The 13,717-nt window shown below is 38.8% G+C and overlaps 1 protein-coding gene across 2 annotated transcripts in view; it reads right to left on the reverse strand.

The window, feature by feature from the left end:
- Positions 1 to 222: 222 nt before the first annotated feature.
- Positions 223 to 13,717, reverse strand: part of CFI (complement factor I) — a 44,572-nt gene continuing 31,077 nt past the window's right edge. For both annotated transcript variants that reach the window (XM_081116110.1, XM_081116109.1), the window contains 3 exons: positions 4,752 to 5,029; positions 2,014 to 2,118; positions 223 to 649 (listed from right to left, as the gene is read on the reverse strand). In XM_081116110.1, coding sequence (XP_080972236.1) covers positions 432 to 649; positions 2,014 to 2,118; positions 4,752 to 5,029 — 601 coding nt within the window. In that variant the 3' untranslated portion in view covers positions 223 to 431. The remainder of the gene's footprint in view (positions 650 to 2,013; positions 2,119 to 4,751; positions 5,030 to 13,717) is intronic.

Genomic DNA, 13,717 nt, shown 5'->3' on the forward strand with positions numbered 1-13,717 from the left:
TTCTCAAAATTCCAGGTTTCATTTTAAAGATGGACATTGAAATACAAAGTAGATAATAAATTGCCCAGGTTCACTTAATTAGTAGGAGGTAGAATTAGGGTTTGAAAGTAGGCTTATGGGACTCCAATGTCACTCAACCAGCTAAACCTTTAGTGTAGGCAATACACCCACTCCTCTATGAAGAGATAATTTAATCACATTTCTAATAAATAAAAACATGCATGCTGGAATAAAATATTTATTTGAGAATTATACAGTAAAATTCCAATATGGCATAAACTTTGTAGAGACCTTTAAAAATATCCAATAAAATTTGCTTTCCCTCTCCCCCCCCAGAGAAGTACTAATTATGCAGCATCATTTCAATTAAAATGGAACTCCTGAGAGGCGAAGAGTAGAAAGAAGAGAGATCACAGTTTTATATCCCAGTTTTATACATTGTACTGAGAAATAAGAGACCTTCCCACATGTTGGCTAATCCAGTCAAAATAATTGGCCACTTTGGTGTAAACACCTGGAAAATCTGGTTTTCCACAGTTCTCACCCCAACTCACAATACCCCAAATATAAGTCACGTTTTTGACATCTTGACAGACTAAGGGGCCTCCAGAGTCCCCTTTACAGGCATCGATGGAACCGTCACGTGTACCTGAGAAAGACAAAGGAAAAAGAAAATCACGCATTTACTTACACTGTCAAGGCCACCATGGCGCCTGCCTGCCTCTCCCACCAATGCGAGTCATCGTGGCTTTATCACGCTCGGCTAACTGAAAATAACACCTGCACCCCCCTGCAGGGCCCCCGGCTGGGCCCACGGAGTCGAAGGATGCAGGCTGGGAAATATTTTGCCTTATTCTCTAAATGTAGCAAGTGCTCTCCCCGCTTTCTCTACCTTCCATAGGTACATACTATGGTGAGACTGCACTCTGACAGTAGCATCAGATGCTGAGTGGGAAAGAAACAGGCATACCCAGTGCTTACTGAGTGCTTATATGTATTAGTCGTTCATTGCTTTAATCCTCAGCACAACCCTATGAGGTTAGTATCCTTATTATCCCTATTTTAAATGAGACAAATAACATATAGAAGGGTTATAAATATTAATCTCTTGTCCAGCTAGTAAGTGGCAGAGTCTGGACTTAGCCAGCCTGCCCTCGGAGCTGGTAGATTTTTATACTGTTTTTCCCTTTCGTCTTCTATAAGCCTGAATCCCATTTTAAGATGGGAGGGCACAGGAAATGGTCTATTTACTTTCTTCTCACTCTTATGACTTCTGGGATTTTAAAATCACTGTCTCCAAGAACTTATAGGATGTCAGTAATCTGCCTTTTTCTATAATACACTACTTATGGGTGGTTTCAATAAAGCATCGTAAATGCACTACCTGGCTGGTTCCCTGCCTTTGGGTCACCACCAGAAGTAGGAACTGCTGTATTGTGTTAGGTTGGGGCACTGGCATCACCAAGCTATTGAAGGAGACGGTGGGAGGTATTGTAAGAAGGGCAACGGGATTTCCGAGGAAGGAGAATTTAATTCCAATGGGATGCATGTGAAATGAGGTCTTTTGGATTTTTATTTTGAAGGTTGGGTTTTGATCCCGGATACACCAGTTGTCCTTAAGACTTTGGCCAAATTACGTAACTGTTCTGCATCTTAGTGTCCTCATCTATTAAGGTCCCCAATTTCTCGGATAAAGAAACTTGCTCAAGGTCACAGGAGTACTAGTGAGTAAGGACAGAGATGTAAACGCAGGCAGTCTGGTTCCAGAGTCTGTGTTCTTCATCACCTTGCTACACTGCTGTATAACAGCGTAAGGAAGATTTTTCCTCTTAGTATTAAAAGGAGGAAACTTGAACTAAGGGGAAGGCACTGAACAAGTTTGATAATGCAACAGCCAGAAGGCCAAACGGAAGGGCTTGGTCCGCAGAGGAAGGGGCCTAATTCAGCGGGGAGGAGGCACATTTGTTAGGGAGTATGCAGTACAATATATCAGAGAAACCACTCAGCACTTACCTGCACACTCCATTTCTTTCTCAAAGAACCGCCCTGGGTAAAACTTAGAGCAGTTACCTATTAGGTGAACTTCACCCCATTTAAGTGAAAAGGCTTTCTGGTTATCTAAACAAAGTGAGAAAACAGACATTTAGAAGCCACAAATGAGAAATCTAAATAAATGCCCATCGTTAGTCTCATCATTTAGTAAACCATTAGGAAGATATAAGAATATATATATTCTTAAATACATTTATAAACTTTTGAGGATAATTCATTAGCATATTTAATCATACACTGCTCATATCTCCAGTTCTCCTTCAAGTCCTACTTCGAGTTAGTCTCAGGGTGGCTACCTTCCTCAGGATAAGAGCTTTTTAAAAATTAGTAATTTATTCTCCTAGCTCAGGAGAAGCCTTTAAAACCTGGGAGCTGCTGTACCGCGTGAGGATTTTTTGACTCAGCAGATTGTTCCCTCCCCTGAACTCCTGTTTTGTATCAGTTCTTGAGGCACTTGTCACACTGTGCTGTCTGAAGGTAGCATTCCTGACTGATGGCTCCTACAGAGGAGGAGAGGAATCCCTTGAGAGCTGACCTTTGTCTTTCAATCTTGTAGGCATGGCACCCCCTGTTTTTTGACTGGGTTCATATTTTTCATCAGTGAAATCCTAGCACTTTAGCATTACTGCCTTGCATTCATAGTAAGGGCTCAATAACAGTGTTTAAACCATATTTGATTAATAAATAAACCAATGCATAAGAACATATCTACATTTACAGAAAATATATCAAATGGAAAAACATGTTAAATGCCACAATCAGCCAAATTCAAGGTGTGGGAATTCTAAAATAAGAATGACCCAGTTTCTTTAATAAATACATTTAAATAGAAGAAAGAAGTAACTGTTCTAGATGAAAAGAGATTTAAAAAAAATAGCCACCAAGTGCAACATGTGGACTTTGTTTAGGCCCCAATGGAAATAATCTGATTATAAAAATATGTTGTAAATAATTGAGGAATATTAAACACGGGCTGGTTATTAGATGACATTGCCAAACCACTTCCATTTTTTGAGTCTGGAGAGTGGTGGATTTTTGTTTTTTAAGTCCTTACCTGGTAAATATATTTACTGGAGTATTCATAGGTGAAATTATACGATATCTGGGATTTGGTTTAATATGTTCCAGGAAAAAAATAACTATGTGTTGGGAATATGTTGAATAGCTCCTGATTGTCCTACAGATCCATTGTCTACCCTTCAATGCCCTACTTCCTGCCCTAAGAGCCTGACCTAGAGAAGTAAGGGATACTTCAGTAGGAATCCCTTAGCCTCTAGTTTCTACTTGGTTTCCAACAGAGGACCCCAGCAAAAGGGAGGGAGGGAAGGAGAGAAGCTAGCAAGATTGGGTCTGGCTATAACCTTCAACTCAAGGTCATTACTTCTCTCAAGGCAGCCTGCTATACTTAAGGCTCTTTCTCCTTCTGGTAGCTTCTCCTTCCCTTTACACCTTCAGATGTAGGAAAGGTGTCAGTTCTGGCACTATTAGATTTTGCATAGCCGTTGTGGTTCCCCAATCCCACACCTACGTCTTTGTAATTAAGTTCTTTATAAACAAATCTTCCTAATTATCCTATTGAAATAGCGATTGATTCAGAGGGATAAAACAAGAATGGTAGAATGTTGATAACTGGAAACAAGGATGAATAAGTAGGGTTATTATACGTTTACCTCTATTTCTGTGTATACTTATAAGTGTACATGAAAGGCTTTTGTGTGTTTTTTGTGTGTTTTTTTTTTTTTTTAAAAAACAACAAATATAAGAACATAATGCTTTCTGGATGAATTAATTACTACTAAAATTTAGTATTTTGTAAGTCTTGGGTATTCAAACATACCACAAATCCAGGTTAATTCATATATATTTTATACTTTTCAGTATGGCCATTATAAAAGATGTACTGCAATATGAGTCTATAAGACCAATGCAATAGAATTATTTACAAAGAGAGTTTAAGAGGTCAGATGGAAGCTAAATTTCAAGGCTAACTCTTCAGGATGAAAGAAAAGCATTGGCTAATTTAATTCTAACCTAACCTCTCACTTAGCAGGTCTTTCTAATAATGTGTCCATAAGTGTCCACATCTCTTATTCATATGAATGTTTATCTCAAATCTTAGAGGCTGAAAGAATGAATTTTTTATGTTATCATTTTCTTTGTGGGATGAGGGGGTGTAGGACATGGAGAATGGGGGAAGGGAGAGGAGAGAGCAGAGGGCTGTGGGATCACTGACTCAGCATATACTTTGACTATCCCCACAAAAACCTATTTATCTTCCATCCAGATCTCTCCAACAAATCAAATCCATGTTACATGTCTCCCTGTCACTATACTTTTTCTTGGTAAATGGTTACCCATCAGCGTATGCCTTGGATCACAGAATATAGGTGTCCTTTGAAAAGTCAGCTCAGAACCAGCTCTGTAATTTGCAAAGGCCAGTGAAAAATGAAAATGTGAGGTGGGTCCCTTGCAAAAATTATTATGAATTTCATGATGGTGACAGCAGAACAGTAGACCCAGCTGGGCACCTCAGAACCCAGTGTGCTGTCCCATACACAGGAGCTGGCCTCACTGGATGTTCCTTTTTTTAGATTTGATGCTATGTCCTCTCTGAACACTAGAAGATTAGCTCCTCTGCATTTCTATTCTCATTCATTTCCAACCCCTAGATTCTGATTAACAAATTATAAAATATATACCTTTTTCTCGACCCAAGCCAGAAACGATGCATTTATCACCAGGGTGGAATAAATATGGAGACCAGGGGACACAGGCAGGAACAGTAGTAGGCAGCACACAATTTGTTCGGGTTTTGAGTTTTTTCAATTCAATCAAAGCTATGTCATTTCGGAAGGTGCCTCCATTGTAGTTTTCGTGGATAATAATTCTATTGGCCTTATGAACCTTTATCTCAGAGTTAGGGTTTATCCAGTCTATTAATGATATCCATATTTGGTAACGGTGAATTTTACTGACTCTGTAATAAAAAAAAGGGGGGAAATAAAATATGTTAAGAAAGAAACTATAAACATAAAGTTCTGATGCTTCATCTTCGAATTCTCCCTTCTAAAGAACACTTTTCACTTTCCCAGAGTTCTTTTTTTAATTTCTGCTGAAGCAGCGTAATTATGTTTAAGGGCAGTGTTAAAGTCAGTGGGTAAGTGAAGAGAGGAATTATCTACCTAACTGCTTAATATCAGGGACAAAAAGAATTCGCTGACACACCTGCCTCTCCTGCTGCCTGGGAGCACTACCACCAACAGGAAAGGGCCTGGTTCAGCTCACTGAGACCCCAGATATCCCCCCCCCCCAGGGCACAGTCCTGAGGGGGAGGGGAGAACAGCTCACAGGAAGACATTACAAGAATAAAACTCTAAGAGACTATTGTTTGGGAACTGGAGGAAAAGCTGAAAACCCCTGATGGGGGCTGGGCAGGCAAAGTGCCCAGTGGGATGTTTTTTAATCGAACCCACTGAGCCCAGGCTGCTGAAATGGCAGAAAAGGCAGCAGGCGGAAATCAGTCTGAAGCTGCAGCAGGCCAGAGCCTGGGGACCTAGAATCAGAGGACAGGGTAGGGACTGAAGAGCTGGCGGTGAAGGAGAGACTAACTCCTGCAGAGTGAGCGCCTGACAGCGACACCTCTAAGTAAGGGGAGTGATACCCAGAGCTACAATAGCCATCCTGCACCCTAAAGACTCTACAGAAGACTGTGGAGCAAGACCAGGCAACTACAAAGTTGCCAAATGGCTGACAAGAGGAGGTGGCCCACTGAGAGCCTCAGATCAACCATCTACCTAAGGACACCAGAGACAAACCTAGACGGCTCCTCACATTGGGTGATACACAAGTACCTCCCAGGAGAACGGAAATCAGCACACAAAACAGTGAGCCTCAGGCAACATAGGCTGTCCAGAAGAAACCCACCTGATTGACTGTCTTTTTTTTTTTTCTGTTTTTGTTTTTTGCATTTTGTTTGTTTTTCTCTTTTTCCCTTAGGAAGAAGAGAAAGGGGGAGGGGAAATGTTTTTTCTTTTTAAATTTTATAATAAATAAAAAAATTTTTTTTTAAATTTTTTCCTTTTTTAAAAAAAGAATTTTGTTTTGCTTAGCTTGTTTTTTGTTTTGTTTCTCTGTTTTGTTTTGTTTTATCCTTGCTTCTACTATCAAGACTTTCTCGATATTCCCTGCTTAATGGCTGGGATTTTATCATCATAACCAACAAGTATACTGCTTTCCTCTATAGTTTCCCCCAAATCTCTTATTGGACTCCCTCCCTGCCCAGGCTTTATCTCCCTCTCTCTCCTCTCGATCCATTGGCATAATTTTTTTCCCCTCTTCTTTTCTTTCTTTCTTTAATTTTCCTCCTTTCTGTCTTCCTGTCTTTTTGTTCAATTGTTAGTTTCTCTTATTCTCTTTATTGTATTTTTATTTTTTCATTTTCAACTATTATCCTATTCCCATTCTCTCCCTTAATTTTTGCTGGCCCTTCCTTCAGAATCTTTTCTCTGCTTTTATACTCCAGTAGCTTCTCTATTTTTTATATTTTAGTTTATTATTATTTTTTAAATTTTCATCACTAATAACAACAATATACTTTTCTCTCTCTAAGCTTTACTTTTCTTTCCTTTCTTTTTTAACCTTTTTCTCTCTCTCTCTCTCTCTCTCTCTCGAATTTGTGTTCTCCCTTCACTCTCCCAGTTCTATTTTCACTTGGGTTGTTTTCATTGTGACTGTCAAGATATTTTGTAAGATACCCCTTGTTTCCTGGAAGTTTAGTTGGGTATTGTCCTGCCTTGCCAGCACCCGTACAACAGCTTACACAACGAGGTTGGGCCTGAGACACACAGTTAGCCAACCTGAGAGGAGGGTCCTCCCAAGGACTGGTCAATGACACTCTAGACCCAACCACAACAGGAGAACCCAAAGAACCCACAAAAGGGACACCCACAAAAAGGACATGCCTAGAGCAAAGAGCTCAGAAGTATAAGGAAAACACACCTCTGGGCTCCACGGGACTCACAAGACAAAATCCCTCCCCACAAGACTGGGAGACAACAAATATATCTAATACATAGATACAAACACTAAGACCTACCAAAATGGGGAGACAAAGAAACAACCTCCAAATTAAAGAAAAGGAAAAATCACCAGAAAAAGACTTTGATGAGATGGAGTTAAGCAACAGAGTTCAGAGTGTTGATTAGAAAGATGTTCAAGGAAATTAATGAGAAAAACAAGGCACTAGATGGTAAGATCGAGGAACTTAATGAAAACATGAAAAAAGAGATACATAACATAAACAAAACTCAGACAGAAATAAAGAATGCTGTATCTGATATCAAGAATAAACTGGAAGGAATTAAAAGCAGGCTCAATGAAGCAGAAGATAGAATAAGTGACTTAGAAGACAAGGTAGAAAAAAGTCACTCAATCAGAGCAGCAAAAAGAAAAAACACTTAAAAAGCATGAGGACAGTCTAAGGGAGCTTTGGGACAACATAAAGTGAAACAACATTCGCATTATAGGAATGCCAGAGGGGGAGGAAAGAGAGCAAGGGATAGAGAATTTGGTGGAGGAAATAACAACAGAAAACTTCCCTAGGCTGGCGAGGGAGAAAGCCACACAAGTTCAGGAAGCACAGAGGGTTCCAAACAAGAGGGACCCAAAGAGACCCACTCCAAGACACATCATAATTAAAATGACAAATGTCAAGGACAAAGAGAGAATATTAACGGCTACAAGAGAGAGACAAGCAGTGACCTACAAGGGAACCCCCATAAGACTGACATCAGATCTCTTAACAGAAACTCTTCAGGCCAGAAGGGAGTGGCACGAAGTTCTGCAAGTAATGAAAAGCAAGAACATACAACCAAGATTGCTTTATCCAGCAAGGCTATCATTTAAAATTGAAGGTGAAATTAAGAGCTTCCCAGACAAAAAAAGGCTAAAGGAGTTCAGTACCACCAAACAAGCACTGCAAGAAATGCTAAAAGGACTGCTCTAAGAAAAAGAAAGAATAGTGAGAGAAAGGTACATCAGCATAAAGGGGGGAAATGGTATTAAATAAGTTTATATCAATAGTAACCTTAAATGTAAATGGAATAAAGGGTCCAATCAAGAGACATAGAGTAGCTGAATGGATAAGAAAACAGGACCCAAATATATGCTGTCTACAAGAGACCCACCTGAGAGCAAAAGACTCACACAGGCTAAAAGTGAAGGGATGGAATAAAATATTCCATGCAAATGGAAAGGAAAAAAAAAAAAGCTGGAGTAGCAATACTTATTTCTGACAAAATAGACTTCAAAATAATAAAGACCATAACAAGAGACAAATATGGTCACTACATAATACTAAAGAGATCAATCCAACAGGAGGAAATAACCATTATAAACATTTATGCACCCAATATAGGAACATCTAAATATATAAAAAATTTCTTGGGGGACTTTAAGGGGGAGATTGACAGCAGCACAATGATAGTGGGGGACTTTAACACCCCACTGTCAGCATTGGACAGATCATCAAGACAAAAAATCAACACGGAAATGCAGACCTTAAATGACTCACTAGACCTAATGGATTTAATTGGCATTTACAGAACATTTCATCCCAAAGCAGCAGAATACACATTCTTCTCAAGTGCACATGGAACATTCTCAAAAACAGACCACATGTTAGGGCACAGGGCAAATCTCTACAAATATAAGAAGATTGAAATCATATCAAGCATCTTCTCGGATCACAATGCCATGAAACTAGAAATCAACCACTATAAAAAACTCAAAAATATTCAAACACAAGGAAGCTAAATAGCATGCTATTAAACAATGAATGGGTTACCAATGAGATCAAGGAAGAAATCAAACACTTCATGGAAAGAAACAAAAATGAACAGACAACAACCCAAAATCTATGGGAGACAGAAAAAGCAGTCCTGAGAGGAAAGTTTATAGCATTACAGGCCTATCTCAAGAAACAAGAAAAGATCTAATGAACCATCTAACACAACAACTAAAAGAACTAGAATAAGAACAGCAAGAAAAGCCCCGAGGAAGTAGAAGCAAGGAAATAATAAAGATCAGAGCAGAAATTAATGACATAGAGACTAAAAAAACAATACAAAAAATCAATGAAACCAAGAGCTAGTTCTTTGAAAAGATAAATAAGATTGATGCACCTTTAGCCAGACTCACCAAGAAACAAAGAGAGAGGACCGAAATAAATAAAATCAGAAATGAAAGAGGCGCTATAACAACCGACCCAACAGAAATACAAAGGATTGTAAGAAAATACTACGAGCAACTATATGCCAACAAACTGGACAACATGGGTGAAATGGACAAATTCCTAGAAGCATACAACCTTCCAAAGCTGAATCAAGAAGAGGCAGAAAACCTGAATAGGCTGATAACAACTAATGTAATGGAAGCAATAATAAAAAAACTCCCAGCAAACAAAAGTCCTGGACCAGATGGATTTACAGGAGAGTTTTACCAAACATTCAAAGAAGAATTAACACCTATTCTATTCAAACTATTCCAGAAAATTCAAGAGGAGGGAAAACTCCCAAATTCTTTTTATGAGGCAAGCATCATCCTAATCCCAAAACCAGATAAAGACACTACGAAGAAAGAAAATTACAGGCCAATATCCCTGATGAGTATAGATGCTAAAATACCAGCAAACCAGATCCAGCAATACATTAAAAAGATCCTACATCATGACCAAGTGGGATTTATTCTGGGGATGCAAGGCTGGTACAACATCCGCAAATCAATAAACGTGATACATCACATAAACAAAATGAAGGACAAAAATCATATGATCATATCAATAGATGCAGAAAAAGCATTTGACAAAATCCAGCACCCATTTTTGATAAAAACTCTCAGCAAAGTGGAAATAGAGGGATCACACCTCAATATATTAAAGGCCATATATGACAAACCTACAGCCAACATCATACTCAATGGGCAAAAACTAAAACCATTTCCCTTAAAAACAGGACCAAGACAGGAAGAAAACATAAAAGGTATCCAAACTGGAAAGGAGGAAGTAAAACTGTCATTATTTGCAGATGACATGATATTATACATAGAAAGCCCTAAAAACTCCATCAAAGTACTACTAGATTTGATAAATGAATTTGGCAAGGTAGCTGGATACAAAATCGACATCTGGAAATCAATGGCATTTTTACACACCAACAATGAACTCTCAGAAAGAGAAACTAAAAAAAAAAAATACCATTTACCATTGCAACTAAAAAAATAAGATACCTAGGAATAAACTTAACCAAGGATGTAAAAGACCTGTACTCAGAAAACTACGAGACACTGAAAAAAGAAATAGAGGAAGATATAAACAAGTGGAAGGATATACCATGCTCATGGATTGGAAGAATTAATATCATTAAAATGTCCATACTACCCAAAGCCATTAAAAAATTCAATTCAATTTTTATTAATATACCAACAGCATATTTCACAGATCTAGAACAAACATTTCAAAAATTTATATGGAACCAAAAAAGACCCCAAATAGCTGCAGCCATCTTGAGAAAAAAGGACAGAGTGGGAGGGATCACTTTACTGGACTTCAAACTGTATTACAAAGCCATTGTAATCAAAATGGCCTGGTATTGGTACAACAACAGATATATAAATCAATGGAACAGAACAGAGACCCCAGAAATAGACCCACACCATTATCGTCAGTTAATATTTGACAAAGGAGGCAAGAGCATACAATGGAGTAAAGACAGTCTCTTCAATAAGCGGTGATGGGAAAACTGGACAGATACATGCAAAAAAATGAAACTTGACCACCAGCTTTCACCATACACAAAAATAAACTCAAAATGGATAAAAGACTTAAATGTGTTGTGAAACCATAAAAATCCTGGAAGGAAACATAGGCAGTATAGTCACAGACATCCCACATAGTGGAATTTTCACTGATACATCTCCTAGGGCAAGAGAAACAAAAGAAAAAATAAGCATATGGGACTATATCAAACTAAAAAGCTTCTGCACAGCAAAAGAAAACAGCCTCAAAATATAAAGGAACCCCATGGTCTGGGAAAACATATTTGCCAAAGATATATCTGATAAGGGGCTAATTTCCAAAGTGTACAAAGAACTCATACTACTCAGCAAGAGGAAGACAAACAACCCAACTAAAAAATGGGCAAAGGACCTGAATAGACACTTCTCCAAGGAGGGCATACAGATGGCCAAGAGACATATGAGAAAATGCTCAACGTCACTAATCATCAGAGAAATGCAAATTAAAACCACAATGAGATATCACTTCACACTAGTAAGAATGGCTCCATCAACAAATCAACAAATAACATGTGCTGGCAAGGGTGTGGAGAAAGGGGCACCCTAGTACATTGCTGGTGGGAATGCAGACTGGTGCAGCCACTATGGAAAACAGTATGGAGGTTAAAAATGGAGCTACCCAGTGATCTCACTTCTAGGAATATATCCTAAGAATCTTGAAACACTAATCAGAAAGAATATATGTACCCCAATGTTCATAGCAGCACAATTTACAATAGCTAAGATCTGGAAACAGCCCAAGTGCCCATCAGTAGATGAGTGGATAAAAAAGCTGTGGGACATTTACACCATGAATACTATGCAGCTGTAAAGAAGAAGGATCTTGTACCCTTTGGGACATTATGGATGGACCTGGAGAAAATTATGCTAAGTGAAATAATCCAGGCAGAGAAAGACAAACATCACATGATCGCACTTATATGTGGAATCTAAAGAACTTAATAAGCTGATGAAAAGAATAGATTCAATGACATGGAAGCATAGATGAGACTGACAAATGTCAGAGGGATGGAGGGGGGCAGGTGGGTGGAGGGGGAGAGATTAACCAAAGAATTTATATGTGTATATGCACAACCCAAGGTCACGGACAATGGTGGGGAGAGGGACTGGAGAGGGGGATGGGACGGGGTGGAATGGGTCATTGGGGAGAAAAAGGGACATCTGTAATATTTTAAACACAGTAAACAAACCAACAAACAAATTTTAAAAATTCAAAAAAAAAAATTAAGTTGCAACCAGAGGATTTATTATGGTAGGTGGAAACTTGAAAGATAAAGAAACCAATTTTTTAGGTAATGTAGAATTTGAGATGACAAAGTACTAAGCTGGTTATTACATCTTGTTATATAGATATGAATAAAATATTGGAAATAATATATACGATCATTAAAGAAATTGGGAAAAAAATTCGCTGACAATCAGCGATGCGCACAAGTGGAATGCGTTGGCTTCCTCTGGATGAGAGCACCAGCACTGAAGGTGTTTGCAGAGACCAGGCAGTATTGAGCCAGAAATGGGGAGTCAGAGTACACATTCCCATTGCTCTGCTAACCCCAGAGGTTCTCAGAGTGAAGACCACAGCAGTTGTTATCCCGACCTTTAAGACTTCATCCTAACGTTGCATTACATTTATTTGCTCACAGCCTTGAACTGAAAAACGGAATCTTGTTAATCTATGCATAGATGCCCATGCCTAGCATTGTACATGGAACATAGTAGCTGTTTTAAAATCTGGCTGAAACGGTGAATGAGCTAAATATTGCCTGTTCTTATGCCCCTCTCCATATTATACCAATTTTTACCTCTTGGTTTCCAGCAAATTGGGCATCTACCATAATTTTTCTCAGATAATCACCTTAAACAGTGATGTCCTAAAAGCTAATGAGGTATTCAGGATGCTTTTATTTAATACTTGGTGCTGCAAGAATGCTGCTCTTCATATTAACTTTGGTTGTTTTTCAAGATCAGAGGTCCTGAATATTGTTGAAAGGTTAACCCTCTCCATGCATTCAATTTACTAAAGGAATACTTAGTGTGCACCTACTGTATACCAGTTACTGTGGTAGCCATTGGGATACAGAAATGAGCAAAGTCAGAAGTAGTTCCTGCCTTCATGGAGCTCAGGGATTAGGGAAACATGTAGCATTAAGTAGGTAATCACACTAATGAAGATACGTGTTTTACTGTGAAAAGGCTGAGGAATGAAAGCACATGGGTTCTAAGAACTTATCAAGAGGGCTTCTTTGACTTAAGGGAGTCAGGGAAGGTTCTCTGAGGAAGTGATATTAAGCTGAGATATGAATAATGAGTAGAACTAAGTAGGGAAACAGAGTAGGAAGGATCATTTAGGCAGGGGAAACAACATTAGATGGTCTCTTTGCAGCAGGGAGAGAGGTGCACGTGAGTAGATGAAAGAAGTCCAGAGTGGGTGGAGCAGAGAGCAGGAGGTGAAGATGCGGGGCAAGATGAATTTCACCAAGGTAAGTAGGGCTCAGGTCATATGGGCCTAATGGGCCATGTTATGTTTTTGTTCAGTTGTGTGTGTGTTTTTATCCTAAGAGGAATGCAAAGCCATTGAATTTTAAGCAATAAGTGATCAAAACCAGGTATGGAAATATTGCTCTTGACGCACAGTAGAGAATGGATAGATGGGGGAGGAGGTGGGCAGAGTGGATGTAGGTAAGCCTATTAGGAGGCAGTTGGTATAATCCAGATGAAAGGCAAAAGCATGGTAACCATGGAGATGGAAAGATTTGAGAATTAAATAATTAGAAATTTAAAATGCCACCTAGAGTTAGTGATAGGTTGGCTGGGT

Source organism: Miniopterus schreibersii, assembly GCF_964146895.1.
Source record: "Miniopterus schreibersii genome assembly, chromosome: 1".
NCBI lineage: Eukaryota > Metazoa > Chordata > Mammalia > Chiroptera > Miniopteridae > Miniopterus > Miniopterus schreibersii.